This window comes from Chelonia mydas, chromosome 5 (assembly GCF_015237465.2).
Source record: "Chelonia mydas isolate rCheMyd1 chromosome 5, rCheMyd1.pri.v2, whole genome shotgun sequence".
NCBI lineage: Eukaryota > Metazoa > Chordata > Testudines > Cheloniidae > Chelonia > Chelonia mydas.
In genome coordinates, this window is record NC_051245.2 from 13,274,539 (window position 1) to 13,295,656 (window position 21,118).

The following is a 21,118-nucleotide window of genomic DNA, read 5'->3' on the forward strand; positions in this document are numbered from 1 at the left end:
GCAAGGTCATAAGGGGCATGGCCAAGTCTCTGAGCCGCATAACAGCCTGGGCTGCCAGTATCTAAAGAGGGCAGTAGTCCAGAAATCTCAGATTGTGGGAAGGGTCAGGATCCAGAAAATATTACAAGTTTTTCTTACTATGCAGAAAGGGAGTTAAGGGTGGGCCCATAGGCTGTTTTTTGTTTTGTTTTGGTTTTTTTGGGGGGGGGGGGCGGGGGGGAGCCTGAGCTGGTAAAAGTCTCATGATCATTTGGAAAGGCAGGAGTATTACATTAGCCTACATGTGGTTTGGTTTTTTAAGATTAAAAAAAACCAAACACTACACTATATTGCTAGTATGCAAATATATGAACTACTCATCCCTTCAAAAAGTCATATGGAAATAACTATACTCCTTAGCTGCTCAACCATAAGAGTCTATTTGCCCTCCAAATCCTTAATTCTCAAATACACACAGCAAGTTGTTTGTTTTCAGTCTCAAGAGCCTTCCTGGGTCTACTAAATGGGATTATGCATAATCCAAGTCTGTTTTATTTTAAAACCAGTTCTCATTCACACACAAAATCAGTAGGTAATTATCTTGATATATTTCATGTAAAAAACTCATATGGAACTACTTACACCAAGTAAAGCTCTGTTTAGGTCTTGGCTGCAGCCAATCTCTAAATATTAATTTGTAGAGCTTGATGTGTACTTCATTCAAACTGACAGTAAAAATGGCGTTTTAAGGGTTCACTCTCTCTCAATAAAACGCTAGCTCAAGCATGCCTGGTTTACGAGGTTTTTTTTAAATTTATTTTATTTAAAGTGTTTTTCCTGTCAGTCCTGCAAACAGCCTGGGATCTGAACATCAAGCAAAAATTCTTGACTTCTGCGTCATCACTGGTAATAATTCATCAGGCAAAATTCTTGGACTCACTGACAATTGTGCAGGACTAACAGAAGTAAAAACACTTCTATTGACTTCTATTAAATCAGAATATGCACAGAGAACACATCTGTTCAGTAAAAAGTGGTGATGTTCCTCCCAACTGCCCAAAATCATTTGTACAGCCTTACTCTAACATGCTAACAATGCTATCCTTGCGAGCAGCTTTTCCTTTTTTAGTAGCCACAAGACCCTTGATTTCTTCTACTATGGAATATGGGGATATACAGGTTAAGTGGCAGAACTTTGTTGGATGTTTAGAAAGAGCTCTTTCTAAACCTTCTGTCTAGCCAAACGGGTCAGTTTTGGTTTTCGAACTACAAGAGGTCGGTGAGGTGATAGCATTGGCTGTCACTTTTGGTTGACAGTGTTTTTCCCAGGTCAGTGACTTCAAGCTCACAGAGGAGCGCCCAGGCTTTACTACTAGAATGAGCGTAGTGAAGAACCTCCATTATTTTGTTCCATCTTTTCAGGCATGCAGAGTTCCATGACGATTAGTGCTTTTGCTGTGTCCAGATCATAGTTCTTCTCATACTCTTCAGCTGCCACAAGGAGCATAGATCATGTGATAGCTGTGAGAAACATGTTTCACAGCACCTTTGGTAAGAACATAAACAAGGCGGTCAGAGTCCTGGGATTGATCAGATATGGTGTATCCTTTCTACAATTACTGCGGCATATGCAATGCACATCTAAACTGACTTGCAGAATAGCAGAACAGTGTTGGCTGCAAGCAAAGTCTCCAAGCACTGTCTGTGAGTTTTCAGAGGAAAACCACTATTGTCTTTCATCAGAAAGCAGAGGTCCAGTTTGCGTTCAGTGTTCTATCTGCCAAAGCAAGAAGTCCCTGATTTTGAACCTAAACAAAGATGGTAGACATCTGCAAAATGAGGTCCACCAGCTGCATCATGTCTGCTATAGCCCTATTCTGAGTGGTGGCTATTTAAGTTACCAAGGTACACAGCCAAATGGGGAAAAAATGGAAATGCAGGCTTCAGCCATTCAAGATTTGGAGGTTTGCACGCATTCATTACGGTCAGTTGTCCAAGTTCTTACTGCAGCAATAGAAATTCCCATGGTCTTGGGATCCTTCAGGACTGAGACATCTTTAAGACCATGCCCAGGCCGCACTGAACATCATTCACAGCAGCAATGAGTTCGTAACCATTAATATTGCATCTTGCAGTTTGCTTGTAGTCTGCAGCATGAGTTTCTTGGTAGATCATCATCGTTATTCACCTTGAGAACTCTTAAAAGATAGTCATACTTAGCAGGTGACAAGCCTAAAAAGCTGTCATGAAGTGAGTCATTGCCCTCTTCAAACATGGGAAGCCAACAAATGATACTGCCAACAACTGCTCAATATCACTCCTCTTCACAATTTGCAAGTTAATGGAGAGGGTCTTACTGGCCCATCTCACCCTATCTTTGAGGATGCTTATGGCTTTGAAAGGCTGAAAAATATTGCAGTTGAAAACATTTTTTAAAAAAGTGAATTCATAAGCATGATACCCAGCAAGGAGAAGGGTTTAATTGCTTCAGGAATGCAAACATGTAGCACAATTGTGCTTTTATATTGTGGCCAGATTCTCAAGGTGGGAATACTTGTCCATTTCCTCTTCCTGGAGTTAGCATTAATTTTTATCAAGTCTCCCCTTACTGCCGGCAGTTCCCACTGTAGTAATCATTTAAGGAAATTCTGCGGTTTGGTTCTATACTATGTCTAATTTAACATTATCTTTCAAGACTATTAGTTGCTTTTACAAACACACACCTCCAACAGATAGAAAAACTCCTGGTTCGTGTCCTGGTTTAGTTAGTTTATATGGTAAAGAAACCTTCTAAAAATCGTGTATGAAATCTGCACTTGGTTACAAAAGAATATCCCTAAATCAAAATTAAGTATTTCATCATGACTGAAACAAAAGCAGCTCCACAAGCCACTCAAAAGTGGAGATCACTAGAGGCACAATGCACAGTACTTTTAAAATTTAATGCCCTACAGAAATACTAACAAAATGAAGTTTCAATACCACTAGAAGATACACAGGTACTTAACTAGCATTGCTCAAAACGTACAGCTGGGATGCCATAACTCATTGCAGTTGCAAAATATGGTTTCACTTTCATGGTTTTCAAGGGTATACAGATGCAAAGTGAAATTTCACTCTAATATTGGAGTCGTTTTTTAAAGAGTACGTACTGAGTTCTGTGAGGAAAATGCTATCCCCGCCAACAAGCCATGCACATGTACATCAAAATTTGACCCCAGATCTCTTTGGGAAGGTTTCCTATGCTGACGCTACTAACTGACATTACTATTATAAAAGCAAAAGTGGTCCTTGTTTGAGCCCATTAGGAAATGGATACGTAAGAAGAGAAAATATAATGCCACTATATAAACCCATAGTATGCCCACCCCTTGCATACTGCATGTAGTTCTGGCCATCCCATCGCAAGAGAGACATACTAGAATTTAAAACGGTACAGAGAAGGGCAATAAAAATTATTAGGGGTATGGAACAGCTTCCATTTGAGGAGAGATTAAAAAGACTGGGACAGTTCAGTTTAGGAAAGAGACAACTGAGGGAGGGGTGGCAGAAGAGGTCTTGATAAAGATCTGAAAAAATCATGAATGGATTAGAGAAAGTAAATAAGAAAGTGTTATTTACCACTTCACATAACACAAGAACCAGGGGTCACCCAATGAAATAAATAGGCGTAGGTTTTAAACAAACATAAGGAAGTACTTCGTACAATGCACAGTCAACCTATGGACCTCGTTGCCAGGGGATGTTGTGAAGGTCAAAAGAATAACTAGGTTATTCTATGGAGGGTAGGTCCATCAACGACTATTAACCAAAATGGTAAGGGATGCAACCCCATGCTCCAATGTCCCTAAGCCTCTGACTGCCAGAAGCTCGGACTGGATGACTGGGGATGGATCACCCAATAATTGCCTCTCTTCATTCCCTCAATATCTGGTAGCAGACAGGATACTGGGCTAGATAGACCATTGGTCTGATCCAGTATGGCCATTCTTATGTTCTTTTGTCCTTATTAATCATTTGTGTCCTTATACTGGCATCCAACACCATAGTATATAAGCATCCAATATATACAAAGGCTAGGACATCTGTCTTCAATCTACATGGGGACTTTCATTTGAGCCATGGCTAGAGTACCTACTGCCTATAGCCATATTTTCCTGAAGAGTATTTCAGACCAATTTCAACTTTTGGTTCATGTTATACAACAGTGAAAAAACTGAAGTTATCCTGTACCCTGCCATTTAAGAATAGTAATATGTATAGATGGTTTATAAACAAACAATCCACAAAACTTTAAGCAAACTTTATATTAATAAATGTCTTAAAAGAAAATTTGACACAACCACCAGATCTCGATTGCAACTTCCTTGCCATATGTTGATCTCTTTGTTCTTGGTTCAGTGCCTGTAATACTCAATTATCAAGTCATTTTCAAGACCTAATCAGTTTCCTTTTTAATCATAGCCATTGTAGAGAAACAGTTCACATTTACGTAGATCCAAAAAAACTTAGCATTTTCATTGCCTCACTTTTCTCTGTCAGCAAACTCACTTACAGCAGTGCACCCTGGAAGATATGGACACTGCCAGAGCTGGTTGAAATATTGGAACACAAAAATTTCATGCAGGTTTGCTACCTTCTGTGACGTTGCACCCCATAATGCCTTATGGAAATATGCTTATGAATGTAAATATGACATAACCGGGATATGTTTTATGCTACATATGCCATGTAACATATCTCTGCAAAGGTTATGATCTACTGAATATATTCATCCTATTTGTATGCATGTATCATTTTTGCATTCGAAGTTATGAATATTGGCTGTGTACTTGTTTGATTTTAAGCAGCCTTAGTAAGGCATTTGGTCAGCTTCTTTAGAAAAAAGAAAAGGAGTACTTGTGGCACCTTAGAGACTAACCAATTTATTTGAGCATAAGCTTTCGTGAGCTACAGCTCACTTCATCGGATGCATACTGTGGAAACTGCAGAAGACATTATATACACAGAGACCATGAAACAATACCTCCTCCCACCCCACTCTCCTGCTGGTAATAGCTTATCTAAAATGATCACTCTCCTTACAATGTGTATGATAATCAAGTTGGGCCATTTCCAGCACAAATCCAGGTTTTCTCACCCTCCGCCCCCCCCCCCCCCCCCCCCGACGTTCATTGCATAATGACTTAGAGACTGGGAGTGGCTAAGTCATTATGCAAGGTAGCCTATCCCCCCCCCAGACGTTCTGGTTAAACTTGGATTTATGCTGGAAGTGGCCCACCTTGATTATCATACACATTGTAAGGAGAGTGGTCACTTTGGATAAGCTATTACCAGCAGGAGAGTGAGTTTGTGTATGTGGTTTTTGGAAGGGGGGGGGGGGGGAGGTGAGAAAACCTGGATTTGTGCTGGAAATGGCCCAACTTGGTTATCATACACATTGTAAGGAGAGTGATCACTTTAGATAAGCTATTACCAGCAGGAGAGTGGGGTGGGAGGAGGTATTGTTTCATGGTCTCTGTGAATATAATGTCTTCTGCAGTTTCCACAGTATGCATCCGATGAAGTGAGCTGTAGCTCACGAAAGCTTATGCTCAAATAAATTGGTTAGTCTCTAAGGTGCCACAAGTACTCCTTTTCTTTTTGCGAATACAGACTAACACGGCTGTTACTCTGAAACCTATCCCTGTGTAAAGTAATTCTGTACCCATATAGAAGTATTTTTCTGAAGTTTGCCAGTTGAACACAATCATGCTGAAAATCTAACTGGTAGTTATTCACACTACTGGACAAGCCATTATTTACCATTAACAAATTTATTAAATCATTAAGACATGTTCACAGCTCTGAAAAATTAACAGTTATTATTAGGGCTGTAAAGCGATTAAAAAAATTAACTGCGATTAATCGTGTCATTAATCGTGGTTAAACAATAAGAGAATACCATTTATTTAAATATTTTTGGATGTTTTCTACATTTTCAAATATATTGATTTCAATTACAACAAACTACAAAGTGTACAAGCACTCACTTTATATTTATTTTTGATTACAAATATTTGCACTGTAAAAAACAAAAGAAACAGTATTTTTCAATTCACCTAACACAAGTACCATAGTGTAATCTCTTTATCAATGAAAGCTGAACTTACAAATATAGAATTATGTACAAAAAACCCCTGCATTCAAAAATAAAACAATGTAAAATTTTAGAGCCTACAAGTCCACTCAGTCCTACTTCTTGTTTATATCGGTTTACATATGCAGGAGATAATGCTGCCCACTTCTTGTTTATGTCACCTGAAAGGGAGAACAGGCGTTCGCATAGCAATCTTTACTGCATCTGGCATGTAAATATTCATATGTCCCTTCATGCTTCAACCACCATTCCAGAGTACGTGTCCATACTGATGACGGGTTCTGCTCGATAACGATCCAAAGCAGTGCATGTTCATTTTCATCATCAGAGTCAGATTCCACTAGCAGAAGGATGATTTTCTGTTTTGGGGGTTCAGGTTTTAGAGATTCCGCATCGGAGTGTTGGTCTTTTAAAGGTTTCAAAGTAACAGCCGTGTTAGTCTGTATTCGCAAAAAGAAAAGGAGTACTTGTGGCACCTTAGAGACTAACCAATTTATTTGAACTTAAGCTTTCGTCAGCTACAGCTCACTTCATCGGCTAAGAAGTGTCAAATAGGCCTAAACAGAGTGACTTACCTTGGACACCAGGTGGGTCAAGGAACTATCAGCTCTCTACAGGCCAAAGTGGATGCTATCCAAAAGTGGCCTGTCCCAAAGTCAAAGAAACAGGTTCAATCCTTCTTAGACTTGGCCAGTTATTACAGACGATTTGTACCGCAATACAGCCAAATCGCCGCCCCACTGACAGACCTAACCAAAAAGAAACAGCCAAATGCCGTTCAGTGGACCGAAAAGTGTCAGAAGGCCTTTAACCAGCTTAAAGCGACACTCATGTCTGACCCTATACTAAGGGCCCCAGACTTTGACAAACCGTTCCTAGTAACCACAGATGCGTCCGAGCGTGGTGTGGGAGCAGTTTTAAAGGAAAGGACCTGATCAAGAATTCCACGCTGTAGTGTTTCTCAGCAAAAAACTGTCTGAGGGGGAAAGCAACTGGTCAGTCAGTGAAAAAGAATGTTACGCCATTGTCTACGCTCTGGAAAACCTATGCCCATACGTTTGGGGACGGCGTTTCCACCTGCAAACCGACCATGCTGCACTACAGTGGCTTCGTACCACCATGGGAAATAACAAAAAACTTATTCGGTGGAGTTTAGCTTGCCAAGATTTTGATTTCGACATCCAACACATCTCAGGAGCTTCTAACAAAGTGGCTGATGCACTCTCCCGTGAAAGTTTCCCAGAATCAACTGGTTAAAATCGTCCTTGAGATGTGGAAAATACTGTTAGTCTTCATGTACTTGGTAGTATATTTAGAGGTGCATGTGTCTTATTAACTCTGTTTTTCCTAGAGCTCCAGGAAGAAATCCCAGCCAGCATTTCACCCTAGCTGAGATTTGGGGGGCGTGTCATAAATATAAAGGGAAGGGTAAACCCCTTTAAAAATCCCTCCTGGCCAGAGGAAAAATCCTCTCACCTGTAAAGGGTTAAGAAGCTAAAGGTAACCTCACTGGCACCTGACCAAAATGACCAATGAGGAGACAAGATACTTTCAAAAGCTGGGAGGAGGGAGAGAAACAAAGGGTATGTGCCTGTCTATATGCTGCTTTTGCTGGAGATAGACCAGGAATGGAGTCTTAGAACTTTTAGTAAGTAATCTAGCTAGGTATGTGTTAGATTATGATTTCTTTAAATGGCTGAGAAAAGAACTGTGCTGAATAGAATGACTATTCCTGTCTGTGGGTCTTTTTTGTAACTTAAGGTTTTGCCTAGAGGGATTCTCTATGTTTTGAATCTAATTACCCTGTAAGGTATCTACCATCCTGATTTTACAGAGGTGATTTCTTTACTTCTATTAAAAAAGTCTTCTTGTAAGAAAACTGAATGCTTTTTCATTGTTCTCAGATCCAAGGGTTTGGGTCTGTGGTCACCTATGCAAATTGGTGAGGATTTTTACCAAACCTTCCCCAGGAAGTGGGGTGCAAGGGTTGGGAGGATTTTGGGGGGAAAGACATGTCCAAACTATGTTTCCCAGTAAACCCAGTTAGAGTTTGGTGGTGGCAGTGGAGATCCAGGGACAAAGGATAAAATTAATTTGTACCTTGGGGAAGTTTTAAGCTAAGCTGGTGCAAGTAAGCTTAGGAGGTTTTCATGCAGGTCCCCACATCTGTACCCTAGAGTTCAGAGTGGGGGAGGAACCTCATGCTCCACACCTCATCCCTCAGATTTTGGAAGGCACTTCAGATTTTTAAACCTTGGGTCAAGTGCTGTCACTATCTTTAGAAATCTCACATTGGTACCTTCTTTGCGTTTTGTCAGATTTGCAGTGAAAATGTTCTTAAAACGAACAACATTTGCTGGGTCATCATCCAAGACTGTTATAACATGAAGTATATGGTAGAATGCAGGTAAAAAAGGAGCAGGAGACATGCAATTCTCCCAGCAAGGAGTTCAATCACCAATTTAATGCATTTTTTTTTTTTAAATAAGCATCATCAGCATAGAAGCATGTCCTCTGGAATGGTGGCCGAAGCATGAAGGAGCATATGAACGTTTAGCATATATGGCAGGTAAATACCTTGCAATGCAGGCTACAAAAGTGCCATGTGAACGCCTGTTCTCACAATCAGGTGACAATGTAAAGAAGAAGCGGGCAGCATTATCGCCTGTAAATGTAAACAAACTTGTTTGTCTTAACAATTGGCTGAACAAGAAGTAGGACTGAGCGGACTTGTAGGCTCTAAAGTTTTACATTGTTTTGTTTGAATGCAGTTCTGTAACAAACAAAAATCTACATTTGTAAACTGCACATTCACCATAGAGATTGCACTACAGTACTTGTATGAGCTGAACTGAAAAATACTATTTTATCATTTTTACAGTGTAAATATTTGTAATCAAATATGATAATATAAAGTAAGCACTATACACTTAGTTTTCTGTGTTGTAATTGAAATCAATATATTTGAAAATGTAGAAAAACATTCACAAATATTTAATAAATTTCAATTGGTATTGTTTAACAGTGTGATTAAAACTGCAATTAATCGCAATTAATTTTTTGAGTTAATTGCGTGAGTTAACTGTGATTAATCAACAGTCCTAGTTATTATATTACTTGCTCACCACCAGTGTGCTTGGTACTGTACAAAAACAGAAAATAATACAATCCTTGGATTGTAAACTCCACAAGGCAAAAGATTAAGTTCAATTGAGGGAAGAGTATAGGGATCACTTATAAGATATTGTGTGAAGAAATGGGTTTTTAAGGAAAGAGGGAGCTACTAACAAATGAGAACGTCTATCGCAGTCATGGGGGCAGGTACAGAAGAGTGAAGGGAAAAAACAAAGGAATTAGGAAAAGAAAAATCCCCACAATTAGCAGGGAGCGTGAGGGAAAATGAGAGCAAAGATGGAGGTAGGGACCATCTTAGGCGCAGTCTCGGAGGCATGAATATTAAATATGATGCAACAAACAAGTTAAAAAAAAGCAGAAACCAACATTCATAAAGATACAATATGTTTTCGAGGAGCTGAATTTAGACCCAGATTTTGAAGGTATTTAAGCGTTGGTCCACTCAGCATTGCAATGCCTACATCATTTAGGAGCCTAAATCTTGTTTTCAAAAGTGATCTAGTCCAAGGCTATAAGTGCCTACATCACTTTTGAAAATGAGATTTAGGTCCCTAAATCGCATAAGCATTGCAACACTGAGTGCGCCACGGCCTAAATACCTTTAAAATCTGGGCCTTTGAGGATAAGCAGGACTTCAAATTGCTGAAGCGCATACAACAGTTCTATTCTGTACTCCAATAAAAACAGTCAGGGCATGTCTATACTTGTCATTTAAAGCGCAAAAAGTCCCTTTTTTGTGCAAAAACCACGAGAGCATCTACACTTGCCAATGACTTTTTGCTGTGAAACTCAGACGTTTCACCACAAACAGAAAACCACCTCCACAAGAGGCGTACAGTTCTTACAGGTGATACTTTTGTGGTGATGTGCAAGTGAAGACACATTCTTCCTGTTCACATGGCTTTTAGCCTCCTGAGGATATCCCACAGTGCCTAAGGTGACCACTCTGGCCAGCAGCTCTGACACCAGGTAAAACAGATGTCCTACCCCTCCCGCTGTAAAGCCCCAGGAACTTTAAAACTCCCCTTCCTGTTTTCTTGGCACGTGCTCACTTATCAGAGCAAATGATCCCCTGCTTAGAGCAGTGCTGAGCTACTGGAGCTGATCAGTGTTTGGGGAGAGGAGACTGTGCAGAGACCCAGGATGCCCCGCGATCACCCCTCCTTCCCACAAGACCTATCCTCAAAATGGAGAGAGCTGCACTGTGGGATAATTGCCCTCAATGCGCTGCTCTCATCGGCAATGTAAGTGCTACAAATGTGAACATGATCTGATCCCTGTGGAAGTAAGCGAGAACACAAACCAGCACTTTTCTTTTACCAGTTCCCTATCACCGGTGAAACTGACAGTGTAAAAACTCTGCAAATGTAGCAACAGCCTCAGTCAACAACAGGTAAGGTGAACAATCATTTCTGCACAACCAACATTCATCAAGTGATTAAATCTACTTCACTCATTTGGTATAATGTCACATTCATTATGGAAGAGCTGGGCTCTTCATAGCCTACCCTGAAAATAAACATCTCAAATTTTCTGTAGCTGGAGGACAGTTTGCTAGCCTTGACAACTTCCTTCTAGCAACACGACAGCGCAATTTGTGATCACCCACATGGATCAAAAATTATTTCCAAAATCCATTTTCTACTGGCCCTGATAGGTTTGCTTCTTGGTTATACTGATCATAGGTACATTTTGCTGCAAAGATCATATAGGAAGTCATTTCTTTAGTATTTTCAAAGGCAGAAGAGAACCATGATTTTGAGCGTCACTTGGCCTCAGGTAAAGAACATTATTGCTTCTGGGAGTGGAAATTAGAGCAATTTATAAAATGACAAGCAGCACTGTCTGTCTTTAAAAAGTGGAAATGTTGACCTCTATACAAGTGTCTAATGTGGGAAGCTCACTATTTTATGGATCTGGATTTACTGATCAGATGTAATGATCAAAATGATGGTTGCTTTAGTCAGTCTTAACAACAAACTCTACAGATTGCTTAATTTAACACTTACCTAAACTTGTAGGTTTAATGAGAACATCAAGCACATCATAAAATGGGAGGCTTTTTAGCTGAACATCAGGATGGACAGGTGGAATTGGAGGTGATGGTTGCTGCATCTCAAAGTGAGGCTTAGTGTCTTGAAGCAGCACAGAACCAACAGGCGATGAAGGGGATTGAGGGGTGACTGAAGTAGAAGGTAGTGGGTGGATTCCAGAAACAGCCAAGTCAGGTTCCACAGGAGAGGAGCTACTATCCAAATTGAAAACTGAAGGTTTTACAGGTGACAGGTCAGACAGACTTTCAATTGTCCTTGGGTACCGACGTCTATAGAGCTCTCGGATTTTAATTTGAACTGCTGGGCTGCAGCCACTCTTCAATAAATGCAGTGCCCTCATCAGGAGGTCATGTTTGCGCCCACTTTTATTACGTCCAGCAAAGCCCAACAACACTTGTAGTTCAGAAACTCGAAAACTTGATACCATATTCTAAAGGGAGAAAAAAAGTTAAGGTTAGCACAGTACTCCCAATATGTACAGCATATAAAATTCATTTCTGCAAGTACATAGATTTTTATTGCTCAAGTTTAGTATTTATTCTTTAAAAACCAGTAATGCCTCTCCCTAAGTATAGCTTTGCCCCTTGCGCATTTCCAAAATTTGAGTATGATCTTGCCTATTCAACTAGACCAGTGTTTGCTAAAAAGCGGGATCACTTCCTCAGGTATCAGAGTAGCAGCTGTGTTAGTCTGTATCCGCAAAAAGAAAAGGAGTACTTGTGGCACTTTAGAGACTAACCAATTTATTTGAGCATAAGCTTTTGTGAGCTACAGCTCACTTCATTGGATGGAATCCACTGAATGCATCCGACGAAGCGAGCTATAGCTCACGAAAGCTTATGCTCAAATAAATTGGTTAGTCTGTAAAGTGCCACAAGTACTCCTTTTCTTTCCTCAGGTAGGATCAAAAGGAGGTGCAGTTGGTTTCTTCTCCTGAAGAAGGGCTCAGCTTTCCAGAGTTAGGGAAACCATGAACTCGATAGATAACTAATTCTGCAAAAATTTATATGAATTATGAATTGTTACTACTCAACGTCACTGATTTTTTCAAAGTAAAACAACATTTTAAAAAGGATTCGTGCTCATTTAAAGGTAATTTTGATTACTTTTTTTTTTTTTTTTTAAAGTGCATCTAGGTCCCAAACAATAGTTACTACATGCCATTTTATACTTAACTCATTAATTTTCAGATCTGATTTCATGCTTTAGAAAATTAAAAGGATACTGTCAACTTAAAACTTCACACCCACCTGACCTTCCCCCCCTATTATCACAAGTAGCACCTAAAAAAATAAAGTCTTTCTTCAGCTTGTTTACTCTGTGAATATGAGAGTTCTCTGTATTTAGACTGTTTACTATTTCTCCTGTATATTCAGCTAGTCGGTCAGTTTCCCTGTTTGTAGAGGACTGTTCCACAGAGAAGATAATTTTGGGAGAGAGGGAAACATGACTGGAAAATGTGTATGCAAAACCACAAGACTGATTTATTTCCCCCCTGCCAGAGGCAGGTTAATACATAAAACTACTTTAAATCTAGTCAGTTTAGCAAAAAATTGAAAGTTGAGAGTTCCTTGAAAAGACTCACTCAACACAACAGGGGGACCAGTTGCTGAGCTGGTGTTAAAATTCCAGTGGAACCCAGATTATCCGATCTAATTGGGACTGGGGCCAGATCAGATAACCAAAAATCCAAATAACCCAGAGAATGGTTTCCTGAGCCCTGGCCACTGTCTGCCCCAGGCAGCTAGTGCTTTGATAAATATGGAGAGCTGTATAATGGAGGCTCAGTTAAATGGGGTTCTACTGTAGTTTATTCCTGGTTCCCAGACAATGTTCTGTAAACCATGCCCTTCTATCTTATTATGATGACAACTAAGGGCCTCATTTTCAAAGGTGTGAAGCACCCACACTTCCCATTGACTTCAGCTGGAACTGAGGGAGAAAGATGAAGGGAAAACAGGAAAACCAGACCATACATTTCTATTATTTCTTCCCATCACCACTGAATAATTATCCTTTAATTACTTATCTTGAATATTTACAATCTAAAATGTTTGAAGTGGGGTGTGTTTTTCCTAGACTATTAGCAGTTGACAGTAATTGTGATTGGAAAGGTAGTTTCTCATAAGTGTGCAATAAAGTCTTGGACAGTCTTGATACATCTTTTTAGTGAGAATTCCCATTAATACTTGGCTAACAGATGCCATCTAAAGGTACTATGATAACAGGCTACAGTTATTTGAACAGTAAAAGGTGGAGAGGAATTATGTAGAATGATACGTGATATTGCTAGAAGTTACAGAATCAAAACTGCTGAAGGGAAGAATTAGGGTGACTAACAGGAGAGATTTCATGAGAATGAAACACAGTAAGGTGTGCAATGTGGAAGTCTTCCAGAGGAAGTAGAGGAAGTCCCATGATCTGACACATTCTAGTATTTTGTCCAGGATAGCTATAAATGTACTGTAAGTAACAATACTAACTAGCCAGGGAGATAACCAGATGACCTAAATAGGAGTTTGAAATGGCAGGGACCTAGGATTCTATAAAACGTTATTTGTTTACTGCCAACTCGTAAATGGTCTTGGAATTTTTGAAAGTAAATAAAATATTGATATTGGAAACTGTTGACAATACATTTCAAGATAGTTTTATTCCTTATTTTGGTATTAGAGCAGATAAATCCATCATATAATTGTGGACTAGGTAAGTAGGGAAAAAGTTATTTTTAGTCTAAACCACAGTTGCCTCCACCAGAGCACAGATGTAACACAGTTACTGATTTAAGAAAAGGAGTACTTGTGGCACCTTAGAGACTAACAAATTTATTTGAGCATAAGCTTTCGTGAGCTACAGCTCACTTGCTGTAGCTGACGAAAGCTTATGCTCAAATAAATTTGTTAGTCTCTAAGGTGCCACAAGTACTCCTTTTGTTTTTGCGAATACAGACTAACACAGCTGCTACTCTGAAACGAGTTACTGATTTGTTATCCTAGTCTTCCCCCCTCCACTCCATGGTTGTATAGTTCCCAGCTCTGTATGTCCAATTCACATCACTCACTATACAGTTATTTCTCCGTAACAACTTGGTATTAGAATCACTATAATCAAATTGGCTGTCAGCAGTTATTAGCCATATTGCAGGTATTGACATGATCTCTGAACTTCTATTTTTCAAACAACTTTACTGTAGATATGCAACTATTCTCCCACTATACAGTATAATACATGTGCTAAAATTAGCACACTCAGAATTCTCAAGTTGACTGCCAAAAAAAAAAAAAAAAAAGTGTCACCTCAAATTCTCACTCCCTTCAGTTAAAGCGGAAAATCTCCAAAAACTGAACATGAAAAAAAATGGATTCGAGATAAATATACATATCCAGCCAAACAGAAATGACTTTCAAACTGTCAAAAGGACATATATATTTTAAATCCTTTGACATATTTCCCTCCTTCAGGTCCAATCATGCTCCCTATGAAGTCAAATTTTTAAGGTTTATTTTTGGGCCTGGGATGGAGATTTAAAGAAAACATTGGGGCTTAATTATACTGTTAATGTAAGCTAATTTTTATAAACAGTCTTGCAATGTATTTAAAATTTAGAAAAATATAGGAAAATAATAAGATTTTAATATTAAAAAGAAAGATGCTTTATCGGCTTAACATGCTCTTGGAGGTCAGACTGTTTATATACCAAATGCAACAAAGAAATGTTATAGCACTGTGAAAATCTTACTTTAGGTTTAGGGAACAAAACTTTTTGCTGACAGTATTTATGGAATCCATTGTGACTAACAGAATTTAAACCAAAATGTAATGTGGAAACTCTTGATCAAGGGTTAAAGAAACAGGCTATGCCTTGCAGTACGCTTTCCATTTCCCTTATTGCTGCTTATGTGCATTCCTGAAAATTAATCAAGGCAAAATTTGCAGTCAAGCATGTCTAGAAACAACTCATGCTTAATGTGGAAATTCTAAAGACTAGATTTTGCTATTGCATATTGGTATCAATGTCACAACCCCCAAGTTAAATGGAGAGTCAATGCACCTCAGATACGTCTTGTAAGTAGAAAAATATGTACACTGCACTGATGTATGAAACTTGTGCTTTTGAAGAAAAATATTGCTAACACTGATTTTACTGCAAGTGATTAAACACTCTCATTAACAGAGCATCCCACTTAGAGCTGGATTCTGCTTTCCCTTTAAGTCAACAGTAGTTTTGGATGTGTAAGGAATGCAGGATCAAGTCCCTATTTCATAATTTACTTCCTGATCCTGCAAACAGATCCATCAGAACAGACCTTATGTTTCTCTGGATTCCCATTAAAATCAACAGGAACCTGTAGGGGCATAAGCATCTACTCTTGTGCATCTATTTGCAATATCATGCCTTAGTAATTTCCAGTAAATATTTCCATTTACAAGTTATACCTAATGTAGGTTCCAAAAAGTTATTTTCATTTTTTGTTTGTTCTCTAGACACTGCAAAACTATAGCCTAGTTACCAGTGTGTTTTTCACACTACTGATCTGGGCTATTGATGGTGCTTTCATGATTTAGTTTTAATTTCTAGTCTCTCCTACATATAACCATCATCACCCTTTTTAAACACGGATGCAAGCTTCAGATGTAAAAATCAAATCTCTTCCAGCTATGACTTCATGCTTTGTCAAAGTTGCACCCAATCAGCTTCTTTCCTTTTTCTTGGGGGGGGGGGGGGGGGGGAGAGAAGGGTGTCGCGGCGGGCAGGAGAAAGTTTGAAGGAAGTTCTGTTGGACCATGTTTAAGTTTTAAAAACAGGAAAAATAGTCTGGGAACTTCAAGTGGTTTTTCCTGTGCTTTTATAATTCAAGTGTGTTTTTGCAAAAACAAGGTTTTGAAGGTCAATAGATCCAAATAATATAGACAGGAAAGTTTCACCCATTTAAAAAGAAGTTGAAATCAAAGTAGTTCTTCCTTTTCCTAAGAAGTAGTTACTATTCAAAAACTAGTCATGGTTGTTTCAATTCAAGCCTTAAGTGTAGCAGGTGAACAGGGACTGAGCTTTCCAAAGCAATCTAGGGAATTTAGGTATTTTCCACTGAAAGTAATGGAAGGCACATGTCTAAATCTACTACTCCACTTGGAAAAAACCTCAGCCAAGTAGTACTTGAATCTCTACATTCTTTTTCCCAACTCATCTTTTACTCTGCAGACTGCTAATAGTGCTGCTGATGCACTTACATACCACCTTTCAGCCAAAGATCTCAAGACTGTCACAGGCAATGAGTAGGGCCTTATCAAATTCACAGTCCATTCTGGTCAATTTCATGGCCACAGAATTTGAAAATTAGTCAGTTTCACATTTTCAGATGTTTACATCTGAAATTTCAGGGTGTTGTAACCGTGGGGGTCCCGACCCAAAAGGGAGTCATAGGGGAGGTGGCAAAGCGTGTGTGTGTGTAAGTAAGAGAAGGCATGATCCATGGGATTGCCATCCTCACTTCTGCGCTGCCTTCAGAGCTGGGTTCTGAAGGCAGCAGCCCTGGAGCTTCCTGCAGTCACAGGAGGTTACCGGAGGTGGAGGTAAGTCTGACCTCCCCCGTGCTGCTGGGGGTGCCCCAGGGGCTCCTAGCTGCTAGTCCCAGCCGGGCTGGGGAGGAACAGGACTTGCTCTTCCCTGCCCAGCCCCAGAGCTTCCTGCAGCTGGGGTAGGTAGCCCGAGGTGGGTCTGATCTCCCTGCCCAGAGCAGCTGTGCAGGGGAAGATTAAGTCTCGTCTATTCCCAGTCCAGGGGTGGACTAGCGGTAGGAGCCCCGGGCTGGGGTGCCCCCGTCACTGCCCCTCCCCTGCAATAGCTAGATTTCATGGTCTGTGACATGTTTCATGGCCATGAATTTGGAAGGGCCCTAGCAATGAGAGTTTATGTGATTTGGCCAAGGTGGCTCAGCAACACTGTGACAGACTCATGAACAGAACAAGGCCTCCTGATTCTAGTTCTCTACTCTACACTCATGTAACAAAAATTATGTTAGCAAGATTAACTCAAAAATAAGTATGTGCACTGAAATAAATGGAGCTATTCTTGTTTACACCATCTGATTATCTGGCCCTAATAGGGAGGGCAAGAAGAACAATGCAATTTATAGCTAATGAGGAAATGTAGAAATTAAGCACTAGGTTTTCAAAGCTGCATGCATTCCAGTACATGGTATTGTAAACCATAACTGCATGCTTGTGTTGGATGCACACAAATCTCTGAAAACTTGGCCCTCATGCTCACCACTCAGGTATTAAGGAGCAACCCATAGCTTTTTTACCCTATGAAATGGATTATCTCACTTTTTTCCCCAGGTTAACATTCTTTAAATATCGCTTGTGTGAATTACTGGATCTTAAAAATCTAGAGTATTACAATTCATCTCCCCCCCATTTAATATCTAAGGTACCAAACCTGTAACACAAAATCTCTGTTCAAATCAGTGGGATATTTGTGTACAGGGACTACAGGATGAAGTCCCAAGTGTTACAGATTATCTTCCATCTACAATTAATCAGTTATTTTATTAAACTGAATGAATGGAATGTTCTAAACAATGTCGAGATCTCTCCATTATATAGTTACAGACAATTGTTCACTGTCTAGTCACAGCTGCATTCCACCACTCAAGTTTTATCGAGAATTACACATTGGCTTTGGGTTAGAAATCATAAACCCAGAGCCCTTGATGCAAGTAATACATGACAAAAACTGAAAGATGTGCATAATGGGACATAAGATAAACAAAATTCATCCACTTTATAATATGCTGTTTCCTTCCTAGCTAGCAATTGAGAACCCATGCTTTAAAATGCATTATTATACTGGATAAAATTAAATGGGTTAAGTGCAGTGGTTTTAATTTTATACTTGAACAACTAATGTTACACAGTATGGCAATAGTACAGTTTACTGTAGATATACAAAAATGTTTTGTATACCTGCACATCCTATTACCATTTTCTTACTCTATTTCTTAATACTAAGGACACATATAGCACTTTACATGTTGTAAACATTGTACGAATACTAACTAATCCTCACAATATCCTCGTTAAGTAGGCAACTATTCTCCCCATTTTACAAAGTGTGGAAATGGATGCAGAAAAGTTAAGTATCTTGTCTATGGCTGCACAAGGATTCTGTTGTGGAACTGAAGTTTAAAACTCAGAAAGTCAGCTACTGTGTCTTTTGAGTAGGATATTATTAGTCCCTTACTCTGTTCACTGATTAGATGCGTCTCAGCAAGTATTACCCAGTCAGAAAGCAGATGTAGTTATTAAAATGAGATGCTACTTACTTTCCATTGTTTACAAGCCCTAACGAAACCTGACGTGGATTCAAACTTCTTTTTAGGTACAGAAATGTGGATCCACTTGAATTTCTTTCTGCTGGCACATTCTTCTTTCCTTCCAAATGGCATGACAGGTTCCCAATGTCACACCTAATTTGTTTCCTAATATAAAAGGCATGAACATGTATATTCTTGTTCACCTAAAACTTTTCTATTGTCCACACAGATGGAAGTCTTCCTTCTAAAAACACAAAATATTAAGAGATAAGCACAAATGTGTGCTTCTTTCAACCTAAATCTTAGAGTTCCTCAGATTGCCAAAATGCTTTTAAAAGAAATACCATTATACACTATGCAGTTAAACCATCTTGATCAGAATTCATCTTATCTTTCCACAATGTTAAGGTCTGTGAGCGGTAAGGCTTACTCTGGATGTTTTTGGTAACAACTTTTCTCAAGACTTTCTTGAAACTACGTTCAGAGCATTGTTTTGCTCAGGAACAACAATGACCATTTGTATGAGACACAACAAAAGCTTATACTTTAATGCAATAGTCTTTGGTGTATTTGTATAAAGTATAATAAAAAGCATTCAATTTTACAAAATAAATAGAGTACCGTGACAATCCATGACTCCCCTCCAAAAAAATTGGGAATATGGTGGCTACAAGATCTCCTGGTTTTCTTTCACCACAATGAAAGGCTTACTGCCCCCAACCTTTTGGTAATGGTTCCCCACACAGTATGTTAATACCACAATCATAAAACACAACATAAAAATGCTTCTTCACCCCAGAAAGCTGAGCACGCTGCCTCTACAGCATTCTCACACTCTGTTGGCCTAAAAAACCCCAGAATCAAGCTGAAGCCTGAACTCTGATCTGCTGCTTCTAAACTGCCAGTGACCTTACTTATAAAAATTGAGCTTTCCAAGCTGCCCTAACGTCCCTTCACAAGACAGGTAGAGACCACATATTGAGGTGAACAGCTTGCTCAGCATCAGCGTAGCAAGTAACTCTGCCACAGACAATACTGTAGATTAATCCACAAAACACTAATTTAGGGAGGAAATTTTTGGAGGTTTATCCATAAAAGCAGTTTGAGAAGAAGCCATTCTCCTCCTCGACTGTGGGGCATGCAGGAGTGGCTGTCAAAAAGAAACTGTCTAAAAGAAAAGGATATCTGTGAACTGAATTACAGAAATTCAGATCACTAATCCAAACAGGTGAGCTTCATGCTCAGTCTTTTAAACTGTGATCTATCAATGGGAATAAAGGCCTTAATGGCTAGACATGCACTGCATTGCACTCTCTCCAGCAGCAACATAGGATCACAAAAAGGGCTCATAAACCACCACCTTCCCTGTGCTAAACAGACATCAAGATAGTCTCTGGATTAGAGGATCCAGATCACAGACAGCCCAGTTTACAAGTAAGATAAATAGAAATTGAAACATCAGAGCTATCACTTTGGACCAACAGTCACTATCTAGCATTACCCTACAACTCTTACAAAGAAAGGGTAATCCAGGGGTTAGGCACTAGCCTGGAACTGAAGAGACCCAGGTCCCTACTCCACTACAAACTTCTTGTGTGACCTTGGGCAAGTCATTACGACCTAAATGCCTTTAAAAATATGGACATTACTCACTCAGCAATGCAAGGCCTATGTGACTTAGGAGCCTAAGTCTCACTGAAGTTAATGGTACTTAGGTCTTGCAATGTTGAGCAGAGCAATGCTGAACTACTTTTTAAAAATCTGGTTTCAGAGTAGCAGCCGTGTTAGTCTGTATTCGCAAAAAGAAAAGGAGCACTTGTGGCACCTTAGAGACAAACAAATTTGTTTGTCTCTAAGGTGCCACAAGTGCTCCTTTTCTTTTTAAAAATCTGTGCCTGAGTCTTTCTGGCCTCACTGTCCTATCTGTAAAATGGGGGTAACAACATTTCCCCCAGAGGAAGTGTTCTGAAAATATCTACACTGAGGATTGAGAGTCACTGAGGTGCCTTGACAATGGGGATTTTTTTCCCCCCTAGCAATGTATCTTATCTAAACCAATAACTGAGGCAGGAATATAAACTGGGTATGAGGATAAGGGAAAGCATAGTTTTCCTCATCAAATCCTACCCTCATCATGGAAGCTGGAGGCTCCTATAGTTTACAATGAATGTGATCCTGCCCCTACTCTCCACTGCAATGGTTTTCAAAACTTTTTAAACTGTGTACCCTGCTTTCCAAATAATGCAGTCTACTGTGTACCCCCATTGGAGATAGGGTTGTCATATACCTATGAAAATGGGGGTTGGGGGGGATAAGAGAGAGAAGAGAGATACGGTCTGTAAGGGATAACATGATGCATTGTCTGCCAATACAGGATTTTTCTCACATGCCTCAATGAAATCTTACGTACCACTAAAGGGTACGCGTATCCCAGTTTGAAAACCACTGCTCTGCTGGATCATTTAATTCACCAGACTAGTAATAATATAAAGCTT

At 39.5% G+C, this 21,118-nt stretch overlaps 1 protein-coding gene across 9 annotated transcripts in view; it reads right to left on the bottom strand.

The window, feature by feature from the left end:
* Positions 1-21,118, bottom strand: part of PIAS2 (protein inhibitor of activated STAT 2) — a 52,726-nt gene that overhangs the window by 22,012 nt on the left and 9,596 nt on the right. For 8 of the 9 annotated variants that reach the window (XR_006290885.1, XR_006290886.1, XM_043546609.1 and 5 more), the window contains exon 2: positions 11,263-11,737. Coding sequence is in view for 7 of the 9 variants with exons in the window: in XM_043546609.1 (XP_043402544.1) it covers positions 11,263-11,737 (475 nt within the window). In the remaining 2 variants the exon portion in view is untranslated. Of the gene's footprint in view, positions 1-11,262; positions 11,738-18,632; positions 18,868-21,118 lie in introns of all 9 variants that reach the window. The other variant, XM_037902471.2, reaches the window with a different exon arrangement.